Here is a 13424-nt window from a genome sequence, read left to right on the forward strand (position 1 = left end):
TATGGAAAGACTGTATGTGCTGATTGCACTGCATCAGCAACATATACACAAGAAGGTGCAAACCCAAACTGTTACATGCTAGGTGTTCTGCAGTGCCTGTTCAAGATATTTCACATTTACTACAGTATTTCACATTTGTTATAATGTGGAAAGTTGATGAATGGCAATTTCTTTACACTGCATTGACTGGATGAGGTCCCATGATGGCATAATCAACATTTACTAACACATAGTCTAAATCTAACTACATGACTTTGAATCATACAGTTCTCTTAAAGAACTTTGTCATCAACAGATCCTCTAAGTATGAACACAAGTGTACAGCCCTAGCTGGCTGAAATGAGACTTAACCAATCACTCTGAAAGACAAGATGAATGACCTTCTGTAGCCATTGCTGCCACAATCACAGTTATTCAGGAACATTATTGAATTAAATTGGTCAAAGGAAATGCTGTTTTTTTCTAACATTCCCTGTTTGCAGAAAGGCACTGCAACTACAGTGAATACAAGTATTATCTTCCTTTTGTGAAAAGAAAGCATGAGCTGCAGTCTTGTAACTGAAAAGTGTGCCTGACAGAGATTTCTTTTTCCATAAGAAACCTGCAGTATGAGCCTACATACTGATTTTATAAAACAGAAATAATATTGTTAACATGTTTAATCATGATACAGTATTTCCTACATATTTTAGTCTTTCTTTTGTACCTTCTTGTCTTTTTCAGAACCATCTGTAAGAAGGATTCCCTTGGCCTGCATGTGACGGTACAGGATCTTCTGAAGAGCTGACATATCACATTTGATCACATATTCCACCTAGTGTAAAACAAAAACCCAACCATAAACACACTAATATAACAGTATCAGTAAGATCTAACTGCAAGTTCTTGCCATTTGAAAACACAAAACAAAGCAACTACTGATCTTTTATCTGTACCCTAACAACACATAAAATTTCTGTAACCAGCAATCCAACTGCAAGCACAGCAGTGAGTATCTCGAAAGATTATCTGTGAGTCACACTATCATGAGACAGCCGGATCCTAAGAATGTACCTGCAGGATTATCCAACATATTTTTTTCCTCATTCTGTAATTTTTAAAATTTAAAAAAAGAATTAAAAATTAATTTTGTTTTACTTTACGTTTAACATGTAATTAAAGAAGTATTTTGTGTTGACTTTATTGAGTTAAACATTATAAAAATATCATCATTGTATATGCAGCAAATAAGCATCTCTCACAGTATCTAATTAGCATAATGCTTACCTAGGTTGTCATAGAAATATGCCATTTTCTCAATATCCACTAAAACACAGTGAATTAATCAAGTGCTGTATGACCCCTACGTTCAGCCTGACATGGTGTTCAGCTTTGTAAAACTGTATTTACTACAGTAGTTTTTAACTGCACACTAGATTTAAACACAGTAATACAAAGATTTCATAACCCAATTTAATCCATTTCTTTTTCCATTGCCCCATTTCCAGATTACAGTCACTGTGTTTTTATTGGCCAGATACAAAAACAATGACCTTTCAAATCAGAAGATAACTTTATGTTCTGAATTAAAAAGCTACTAGTTAAAAAAAATTGTGCAATTTCAAAAAGAAAATTCACACAATTTTTAGAATGATAATGCAGGACCAAATTCTGCCTGTTTCATAAAGTCAAGTAGTCCTTTAGGAATTTCAGTGAACTAGCCATGGGAGCAAAGTTCAAGGAGTGCAAGGAGGATGGGACAGGACAGAGAGTCTTATCCTCAGTCTATGGCTGACTCACAAATTGAAACCAGACTCTATGGGAAGAGGCTGCATGTCTTACAACGATGACAACAAACAGAATTAAAGCTGTAAGATTGGTGAGGAATCCTGAGAATTCAGAAACTTCAGGTATTCAGGCTTCCTCAGTGGACAGCTTTCTCTGAAGAGTTATAAACAAACCAATCACAGCAATAACAAATGCTAAAGAAGTCCTCTTCTGAAAAATAATCTGAAAAAGGAACGCTATTCAACGCTTAAAAAGCAATATTAAACCCTTTCCAAAACTCCTATCATTGCAAACCTTTTCCGGCAGTTGAGACTCAACCTCTTTCTTCAATCTTCGCAGCAAGAAGGGCCGAAGTACTTTATGGAGACGACGGATGATCAGAATAGTTTCCTCCTCATTTAAGTCCACCTACAGAAGTTCAGAAAAGTCACTACAAGGCAACTTAGTATATTAGGCAATGTCATCTCTCACATAAAATGTTAAGCATGTGCAGTAATTATTTGCATCTTACGATCAAACTGATTCTGAGTCAAAAATTACAGTGACATTAAAATTTTCTGGTATCATAAAAAATACGAGACTTTTAGTTATCTTAACTCCCTAAGTACCAGGGAGAGATTTAAAACACTAATCCTTCTGTATAAGTTCCTTTCTGTTGTCAGAGGAGCTTCAAACTGGTTTGTTTCTGATCTTTTAAAAAAAACTGCCACAGTACCCTTTCTCCAGTCATGGCAAATGGAGCATTGAACCACTGTTCAAAGGTGCTACAGCTCTTGAAAATGGTTGGGAGGAGGAAGTTGAGAAGAGCCCAAAGTTCAGGCAGTTTGTTCTGCAATGGAGTCCCAGTCAGCAGTATTCGCCTGGGGGCCACATAGTGAGTATTCAAGACCTGAGTCAGCTTGCAGTGATGGTTCTTCATTCGATGGCCCTCATCTACTATCATATATTTCCACCGAATCTGAAGGAAAAAGAAGAAAAATTGGCAAAGTAACAGCAGGTCAGACATTGTCCAATTTCTCCCAACAGGTGTAGAACAAAAATATTTCAAGCCTGAGACACTAGTCACTCTCAGCTGTGAGGAAAGCCAAATCAAGCATTATGCAAATACCACTGTCCTTGCAAGCAGCAAACAGAGACAAAAACTAGGTATGCTCAATCTGATGCTGAATTCTGACAGGAATGGTAACAGCAAACAGCAGATTCTTTCCATTTCTGAGAAAGAGATTAGAATCAAGGCCAGAAGATGGTTCGTGGGGGAAAAAAGAGACCACAATAACTCCAAATAAATCTGTCTCCAAACAAGAACCTTGAAAGGGGACAAAGCATTTTCAGACGAAGTACGCTCACAAACAACAGCAACCCTGAACTTACTTTCTTTTCAGCTAATCCTATATTTTCAATTGAGAACAAAGCAGAATAATTACAATCATCTCAGTTACTGCATTTTCAACTAAAGTTTCTACTTCTTAATATGAAAGTTTAAATGCAGTCACAGCAGATATTGAAAGATATTGCTCTCTCTTACCACCTGTACTACAACATGGATAGTCAACCCAAGTGCCACACTGATCATATGACTACAAAGGCCTCAGTTTGTCCTTTCATAGGTGCTACCTAATTCCATTTCCCAGGACAGATTGGCTGTCCTTCCCATCTTTCAGCAAGAGTGGGAAAAACCAGAGGAAAAGAAACACTCTGCAGTCTCAAGCTGTTTTCAAACACTCTGAATTATACTACGAAAATGCACTGCTTTTGTATTAGAGAGGACAAACAAGTAATCTAATTATGCACTATGTAACAGAAATAAAGTGAAAATTAACAACAATGGGACAGGAGGACCATATGGTTTCCCTGTATAGCAAAATACTTCCCTAGTCTGTTTTGTGTGTACATGAAATAGTCCTACAGTACAATAGTTTTCAATTTAATTCATTACACTTGAGGCACACCTGTAGACAGACAGTGAGTGATAGCAAATTCATGATACTGGTAACTATTTAGTCACAAAGTCACCACATAGCTGGAAAAGCTCTAGTAAGAGTGAGCTTCAGGTCAGAAACAACAGAAAAAATTTAAAGTCGCTGCTGCAAATTCGGGCTATATTAATACTATGCAGAAGTGAGAACAGTCATGTTCTTCCACGGACAGGCAGGTATACAGACAGAACTGCACAAAGGAATTAGTCCCTTGGCAACATTCAGGAAATTCCTTTTGTTCACACAGGGAAGAGTTGTGACCAAGAAGGGTTAACTTTTACTGCAAGGCAGAACAATGGGACCTTCCCTATAAAACAAAAATGTGTTTTGTGGTATGCACCATTGGAAGGTGTCTTGGTCTTGCTGCAAAGAGAGGATAGTCTATTACCTTAGCAAGGATATGTTTGTCCTTTATTATGTACTCGTAAGTAGTTAAAAGAACATTGAATTTTCCACTCCGAAGCTGAGGAACAAGTGAGCGGCGCATTGCAGGTGTACCCTAGAAGAGAGAGAGAAGTTACTAGTTACTCTTTATTCTGATGAAGAAAATACTTTTTTTCTGAATTAGCAGACAATGAGTAACTACATCAACTTGTAATCCTACAGTTCTGTAAATAATACATTGATACGTTCCAGACTTCTTCAGAGTGCCTTCCCTAAACAGTTGCTAGACTGTAAAGCTGTTTATGGCGGTCATGAAAATACGTAGCCAATGGTCTGGCCTCCTTACAAATTGTTTGGCCATATCACTAGTACAGTAGGCAAATAAGAAAGTATTTAGCTATGTTTAAAATGTGAAGTAGTCACCATTTGTATTAGTCTCACCAGAAGCCTTGCAATACGATAATTAACAATTTTATTCTGCATTTTTTACAGTTTTTTTACAGTGATTTTCCTCTAGTCTTTTACAGTTTATTACAGTCTTCTTAAGTGTGATTAATTTCATGCTTAGGCCCTGACATACATCAAAAAATCTAATGAGCAAACAGACTAAATGCATGCAGAAACAGTAGAAAAACTGGCCCTAGTCTCATTCCTTTAATTCTATTGTCATATAACAAGCAAATCAAACCTTGTAAGATATCTTCACCACAGAAGGAGCCCATTTGTCAAATTCATATGTCCAATTGGATAAGGTCCTATCAAAGAGATTATAAAGAAAAAGTAACATGTTTCATCATTTGCAGGTCAAACTTCATAAATGTTTCCAAGTGGCTGCCAGCTTTTCAACACATTTTATGTAATCCAACACCACAAATAACAGCATATTTTTAAATATGCACTTTATATACTGTAATAAAATACAAGCATCTCAGAGGGAAGTAAGCACAAAAAATATGTGAAACACTCTTTCAGTTTATATTCAGGGGCCTCTCTGAAACCAGTAAGAGTAGTGTTTTACATGCACCTTTGTATTTTGGAACATACTAAGAAAAAGAACAAAATACTTTGAAGAGAAAAATAGATTCGTAAGTTCTTTTATGCTACTTATGATCCAAAACCATCAGAAGAAAACAGTAAAAAATAATTTCGTGGTTTTTCAGCTGCTTGTGTTTCTTTTTCCCTTTCTTATTGGACCTGTGATGGCAGCAATACTAGCTATTTAGAAAGGGCAGAGAAAGGCAGCTTTTGAAATGTATGCAAGAAAGAAGTTTCAGCTTCCCTCTTCCAGAAACATAAAAAAATCATTACAGAGTACTTAAGAGAAATTTGGTACTTTTACTGTACCCATGTAAAAACTGACATTAATAACACTTTCCCTTTATTTTTAACTTTGTTTTACTATATAGATCTTCTCCCAGATGTTTCTTTTCATACTAGAGCTCATAATTCATATTCGTACAATTAGGCACAGCTATGGCATTTATCTTAGTCCATCAGTTGCTACTGGAGCATTGCCAGAAGGCAGGACACCTCAAAAGAAATCAAGAAATGACCACAAATCAAATTATTCCTAATCCTGCAACAGATCTGCACGCACAGCACAACTGGAGGACAAATCAGCTAGTGAAAAGGCCAAGGAGCTTCTGCACATCAATCAAGTCACTTACAGAAAAATGAAGCAAACAACCCCTCAATCTCCTACATTTGTTTTGCAGTGCCTTGCATTTTTTTATCCAGACCACTAAAACCCACACCACACCTTCGGAGAAAGAAAAATGCATTACAAGTCATCTATAAAACAAGCATCATCTTGGAAAACTAAGGAAAAGCCAAAGGAGGACAGCACAATAAACACTCATAATCTGGACACCTGACAAAAGTGTGAATATCACTCATCGAGGCTATATATATCCAGGGCTAGCTATATAGTACTTAAAAGATCATCCAACCTCATTAAAGCATGCTTACATGGTATCAGATGAAGAGCCAGACGTTTAAAGAATTAAGCAACAGATTTTTAATATCAGAGTTAAAAGATGAATGGAAAACTGCATGCATGGAAAGAAAAAACATCCCCCTCTAGCGGCTTAAGAGTGAATTAGAGTAAATTCAAACCACTCCCGCTCGCCAAAATTAGTAGAATCAAGTGCTTTATCAGCTTTCTGGTCTTGTCAGTGTGTTGTGTTTCAAATAAACCAATCTGCAATGCTCAGGATGCCAATTCTAGAAAGAGATCCATTACTTACGACAAGGGTACAATGATGAGATAGGGGCCATTGAGTCTTTTGTGCTCCATCAGGTAAGTAATGAGTGCAATAGTCTGTATTGTCTTTCCTAGTCCCATTTCATCAGCTAAAATTCCATTCAGATTGTTATTATAGAGTGAAACCATCCATTCCAGTCCCTGGAGCTGAAATGAAGAATAATAATTTCAGTTATTTAAAACTCACACAAGTAACTAACATCAGCAGTAGAGAACCAATGTTCTGATGTCCCTGTTTACATACATGCTGCATTTCCTGCAGTAATACTATATGCATGGGGCCCCCTGTCTACCTTTACAGGGAAAGCATCACTCCTGTTTAGCCAAGTCTTCACAATGAAGCTGAATTTCATACAAGGAGGTTTTAGTACTGCAGACAAAGCAACAGAGGCACTCACATGTAAGGCTGATAAACACCACTGCAAGAGTTTGTTCTTCAATTTCAGCTGTCAAATACTAAAACTTTCTGTGTGTATTGTATGCCATTTGCCTGTGTCAATTAAAATCTTTCAAAACCAACACCATCAAATCTGTGCAAAACATGTAAGCCTCATCCTTGCCAAATGCATTACTGTTATGCTAAAGCACTTGTAGCACATGTCCATTTAGTGCCTGCTGTCCAAACCTCCATACGCCAGAGTAGGACAACTTCATCCAAATATGCCTTGTGTATAAAATTTCAGAGCTGGAAGGAAGCCAGGGTACTGTAGTTTGGCAATGCCTATGTATCAGAATTTCACACTCCGAAGGGTACTGCTAGAAAGCACTATTCCCTTATCAGAGAGAATTCCACATATGTGTATATCACATTACTGATGGATGTGCAAAGTAAGTTTCTGCTTCTAAGATCCAGACTTCTGGTGTGTCTCATGCATGGAGCAAGCAGAAAATTAAGCGTCCTGAGGAAGTTCAGACAGAAAACTCTATGTGCCTCAAGTAACATTCTGCTGTCCCTGGGAGACAGTCTCCAAAACAATGTTGCCAATTCACTGGCTTTACCCACATGTGGACTGATTCATATTTATGTATTAAACTAGCAGGAGTTGATCAGAATTTGTACTGCCACTGCATGTCCCACTTACAAAGTAGCTTCAGAATCAAGAATAGGAAAACTATCGTGTCTGCATCATTATTCTTTATTTTATGTGGATATAGAAATAATGTTCTGACTAGAGAAAAAATGCAGGTCTAGTTTCCTACAAAGTTGTACAAATGCAGAACTGTTGAAAACACGCATCAAAGACATTTTCAATCACACCTGAATCCAGCTTATGTCTGATACAGAAGTTCCTAGTTACTAAATCCAGTGAAAGTCGGTAAAGAACATGTTACACTAACCTCCACAGTAAACTATTTTTCTTATTTCCAAATTGTATCATCACTGCACTGAAATACTAGGATCTTAATTAAAAAATAAAATCCTAAACTTCTAAATACTGAAGAAGGAAAATGTTGTTAATCCACCACAAAGTAGAACAATAAGAACTGAAATTACAGTTCAATGAGAATGATAGCAAAATCAATATATTATTCATGTGCAATGAAAAAAAGGTAGAGGTATATGCAGAAAGCTGGTATTATTATTCAAGCAGTATGTATGAAACATCATCCATGATAGATAACTGTCATTGCTTTGTCCATATTCCCAAATTCTAACCTAGTAGAGATCTTGTATATCTTAACAAATTTTCAGTTTGCCACTTGAAATACCACACTGAAATGCTAGGAGTAATTCCAAGTGTTAAGTATTTTAATGATTTCTCACCTGATAATGTTTTAGTGTGCCATTAATAAGAAGGGAAGACTGCTTTTCCACCCTTTCAGTGATTGCATGAGCAACAGTGTAGTAGGACTGAGACCCTCTAGCACTATATTGCATGCTATATTCATCATCCACATCTTGTTTGGCTGTCCTGGAAAGCAGAAAAAGAACTCAGGTGAATTCCCACAAACAAATATTTTTTTGACCATAGCTTACATATGTATATCTAAAGAAACAGTGAAAGTCCTCAACTGAGATGAGTACATCAAAGGGTGCAGGATTCTTTATAAACAGTACACAATTAAATGATCATGCTCCTTCTGCAGATATTCATGCCAGAGAAGCTACCACAACTCACTGTAATCTAGAGAAAGTTACTCTTGGGAAATGCCACTGTAAGAAATCACAATTCTTAACAAAAAACAGCACCTAAGGAACACTCACTCAATGATTTGCTTTGCATCTTTTTCAGAAACTTCCTCGCTGTTAGGATCCAGGAGTATCTTCTCATCTGCTTCTAATCTGCTTGATTCTTCCTCCTCATCCTACAGAATACAGAAAGAGAACAGAGGTGCTGGGAAGTGCAATATGTTCCTCAGTCATACCTTCAACTGGCATTCACATACTAGTAACTTTCACTGGTCAATGCTTTACGACACACATCTGAATCACAAAGTTCAACTCACATCTATTCTACAATGAAACTGCACTGTAGCATAACAAGATGATTAATTTTTGACATATATTAAACAACAGAAAGTCATGCTACTTTGAAATAAAAACTATTTCCCCTTTAATGATCTTACTTTCAAAAAGCTTTCTCTGAGTACCATGTTCAAGGACAGGATTCTAATACCATGTTGATTTTTATATCATATTCTACATCTGTGATAAATTAATAAAGCTTGAAAAACTGTCAAGGACTACTATTTTAGGCTTCTAGTTTCTTAACTTTTTAAACCCAGTTATTTTTACTCTTTTTAAGATAGTCTGTTTTCTGGCTACAGTTGCAACAGATTGCCAACAATTTAAAACCTCACTGAAAAAGTAAGATTGTAAAATCTGAAGCCCTCTTCTCCTATATTAATACTGAAAGTCATACAGAATTACATTAGCAGAAATTAGCCAAACAAAGGCATATCACACAGTCCAGTCAGTTTCAGAGGTCATCTGGTCTAGTATTGTAAAGACAGCTAAACTTATGAGACCTGAACTCTCTACCTAGTTCTGCTACTAGGCTGTTGATTGAACATGGAACTTCTCTACTCCTTACTTCTCTTCTCCTTTTAGAAAGCACTTATCTGAAAAGTGCTATGTAAGTATCAGTATTCATTATTCATAGTACCTAATATTATGACCCTGGCAAGGTTGGGATCTTCGTGTGCGTCAATTTTAAAATTATTTTTAGAATTTTTGTAACAATAGTATTTAAAACACCATTAAAGTACTGAACCAAATAAGCTTACCCTGAACAGTCTGAATGTCAAATCCCTGCTATAATTCCCAACATTTTAATAAACATAATATATAAATAATAACCATGTTATTCAGAATTGCATATAAACCTCCAGTGCGTAAACTTTAAAGGTGTTGACTTTATTCAGAACAAAGCCACAATGTTGTCTTTTCTGAGATATATTTTAATATAGGAATCTGCTTAATTATCTGGTTTACAATTATTAACAGTCAAGAGTAAAGTATTACTCTTAACCATGGTTACCAGTTAGGCATTTACAGCATGTATAAAGAGCATCTGCTATGAATGGAGAACTACAAAATCAGTTAATTTTCCTGTTTGTTTTAGTCTTAAAGCACCTACACAGCTGCTATCCCTTCCCCTCTCTTCCTTATGAAAAACAGGAAAATACCACATGAAATAAGTACTTGTTTTTACTGTTTTATTTGTCATAGTCTTTTTTTTTAAAGATACATACCTCCTCCTCATATTCAGAGCCACTTTCGTCTTCACTGTCTGATCTGGGAGCAACTTCATAGCTGTACAAAGATGACAGAAAGATTATGAATTGCAGTTAACAAGAGGAGGGATTAGGTTCAATACATTTCCTACTCAGCTTTCATAAAATAAAGAACAGAATAGGTAAACAAGAAAAAAGTGTATGAAAAATATCAATGCAAATAGAAAAAAACAACCTACTTGGTATGGTAACTACTTACCCAGGGTTCATCTCCAGCCAAGCATCCAGCTGACTTGCTTTTGGTGCCTCTGGTCCAAGAAGAACTTTGCCTGTTTCGGTGTGAGTCACTTTGACAGGAAGGTCACTCATCTGACTGCTCTCATCTATAGGCTAAAAATTCAAATGAAAGTTTATACCATAAGGCAACTGAACTTCATGCCTGCATTACATAACAAAAAGAACTAACAGGACTTTCAAAATTCCAGTTCTGAACAACCAGCAAAGTTTTGTTACTACAAGCCACACTTTTGCACGTGACTGTCAAGCAAACACTGAGTCACAGTATTTCTGTGTGGAACATATTCTACGTGACATCCACAAACATATCAGAGTATTCCAAGTAAATTAGTAAGACCAGCATGGAAAAGAATACACTATTGGTTTTTGTGAATCAAGACACAAGGTATGTATTCTTACAGGCATTTAATCCTATTATTTATACCAATGGACACCTGTAACAGAAAACATACAGTGACCTTATGACCTTTTGCTTTTTACTGAGAAACAAGGATGTAACAATTTAGTTAACTTTTTAAGTAAAGGCCTATTTTAAAGATTCACTGTCCTAGCTTATTCAACTAAGCTGATGAAGCACTTGCACAAACAAAATCTTTTACTTATTCTGGTGCTCTAACAAAACCAGAGCAGTATAATTATTTTTTCTGTTATTTCTTTGCCCTGTTTAATCACCTATTTTTTACTTTGAAACCTTTTTGCCTTTTAATACTGTTTCTGCTGAAGAATCTTGCCCAAATACATACATTCATGAGCAACAAATACTAATTCTGAACAATTATAAATACACTGACTGACAAAGTATAAAACTTAGGCCATTTCCATAAATACTGAAGTTATGGGAATGTTATGTGCATTTTCCTTGTGCAACCATACGTATATTAAAGTATTCCGATAAAACTCTTTACCTATATTGTAAGTATCGCTTGCAAGTACAAAAAAGACCAGAAGTAAAACAATAAATACAATTCTAAAGTCTTATAGAAAAATTAATACAAAACCTGGACCACCAGAATAATTCTGTTAGCATATGCTCTGCTACTGAGTGAAAAATATTATTCAAAGAATGACACAGAAAAATTATTCTTTTCCTCTCACTTCTGAGGAAGAAAGCACTTTCAGATGTCTTAATCCATCATAATACTATATTCTGGATTGTGACTGAAAGGTGATTACATGCAATGTCAACAATGTATTTTTATAAAGATGAGAAGACCGACTATATGGTGTTTATGAGCTCGTATGAGGAAGTAAATTTTCTGTACATAAACTGTAAGAAAACTACTTATTTTAAGCATATTACAGTTAAGAGGGAGACTTCAGCATACACAGTGATAGACTCACTACATTTTTTCTTTTAGTCTTCAACTTTCTAAATAGTGACACGCTATCATAAATGTAATCTAGGTAATTTTATTCCTGGTTATAAACAACAGCTTTTATAAATTTGTGGTCGTGATTTTTTTTTTAAAGTTATAGCAATGATACACAAAAAAATCACCGGGAAGTTGCTTTAAAAAAAAAAAACAAAAAACACAAAAAACCAACAACAGCAACAAAAAAAAAAGCCCTTGTAAACTTCATACCTCTCCATCAGGACCAAGACCAGATGCCATTCCTTCTGCATTTTCTTCAGCCTTCTACAACAAATGGAGATTTGAAAAACATCATGGTCAGAATACAGGTACAGAAAGAATACGCTATATGATGTCAGCATTCTGTATTATGAATATGTTTCACTTGTTTCTGAACAGCCTAGGATTCATATTATTTAAGGTGTGACAGATATGGATAGAGATATGCATAGAGTTACTACCAAACATAAACCATTTACTAGTATTAAGAGAGTACCTAAACACCTGTAGTCAGTGTTATAAATCTGTATGTTAAGAAGTGGCCAGCCCACTGATTTTTTTGGTTCAAACCTATAGCTCAGTTGCTTATACACTGCTCTAATGCAAATGAAATATGTATTTATTTTCATGTGATTTACTATTAATTTCCTCTAAACTGCCTTAATCTCTGTTTTGAAAGTGTCGGCAGATATCACAGATTGTAAATTCATGCAGGGCACTTTTATCTTGGGTACATACTTCGGGTTTTTTTGGTCTGACAACTAATTAGAAGGAGAATTTTGGGAATGTTTTACACTATATCCTAATCATGTGAAAATAACAATTACTCAAATCACAAACAAAAAAAATCCTAGAGTTCTTCACTGGAGTAAGCTACATTTTTTTTTTGTTCCCAGGCACACCTCTAGGAAATAAGCAGTATCTTCCTCAAAGTCTGTCCTCATTTACCCTACTTAAAAATGAGAAAATGAAAGATATAGTCTGCCTCTTTATTCAAACAATTCTGAGAAAGAAAGGATATTATACAGCTTCTGCTTATTGCACAGTGATGAGTTTACAGCACTACAGCAAAGTATTATTTTGGATACCAATGTAAACAGATCATGCTAACAACAAGAACAGATCTCTTAAACTGTGTTTTAGAGATAAACAACTTTCAAGTATTGTTAATGTATGTGATAAATGTAGATTATCTAGTTATTTCTTTTTTAAGAAGTATATCTGAGGAATAGCTGGACTTCTGAACATTGAGATAATCCTTAATATCTGGCTCAGATCAAGTCTTGAGCCTTTTTCTTTGCCATTGAAGTCCATTATCCAAGGCATGAACTTCAAATGAACATGTAGCAACAGGTATCATTCAATTCCTCATTTTACAAAATGTTATTCTAATTTCTTTCACACAGCCTTCACACTTCAGGGCACATGCCTAATTACCTTTGTTAACTACTTTTCCATTAGTACTACCAAAAATGGAGACATGATTAGGCATAATTCTAGTCTAAAATCTTTAAAATGTTTATGAAGTGTAACACTCTTTAATATACAGGAGAGGTTTATAAACATTTCACCAGGCCCCACTAATGTCATTGATTCTGATCAACACAACAGCTGATACCCAGTAGGAACAATAACAATATGAGCTTTAAGGCTGCTTGCTTCAGCATTTCTAGGCAGCAGAAAGGAACAAGAGGGGAAAGAAAGGAC

General features: G+C 35.6%; 1 protein-coding gene across 1 annotated transcript in view; it reads right to left on the reverse strand.

The window, feature by feature from the left end:
- The window catches only part of SMARCA2 (SWI/SNF related, matrix associated, actin dependent regulator of chromatin, subfamily a, member 2), a 105803-nt gene that overhangs the window by 50868 nt on the left and 41511 nt on the right, over positions 1-13424 (reverse strand). Inside the window, exons 10-20 of the mRNA XM_029959033.1 lie at positions 11949-12002; positions 10328-10458; positions 10087-10147; positions 8597-8697; positions 8156-8303; positions 6374-6537; positions 4816-4882; positions 4132-4242; positions 2483-2725; positions 2062-2175; positions 707-814 (exon numbers count right to left, since the gene is read on the reverse strand). Coding sequence (XP_029814893.1) covers positions 707-814; positions 2062-2175; positions 2483-2725; positions 4132-4242; positions 4816-4882; positions 6374-6537; positions 8156-8303; positions 8597-8697; positions 10087-10147; positions 10328-10458; positions 11949-12002 — 1302 coding nt within the window. The remainder of the gene's footprint in view (positions 1-706; positions 815-2061; positions 2176-2482; positions 2726-4131; positions 4243-4815; positions 4883-6373; positions 6538-8155; positions 8304-8596; positions 8698-10086; positions 10148-10327; positions 10459-11948; positions 12003-13424) is intronic.

The sequence above is a fragment of the Manacus vitellinus genome, unplaced genomic scaffold (assembly GCF_001715985.3).
Source record: "Manacus vitellinus isolate BGI_N305 unplaced genomic scaffold, ASM171598v3 scaffold_18_pilon, whole genome shotgun sequence".
NCBI lineage: Eukaryota > Metazoa > Chordata > Aves > Passeriformes > Pipridae > Manacus > Manacus vitellinus.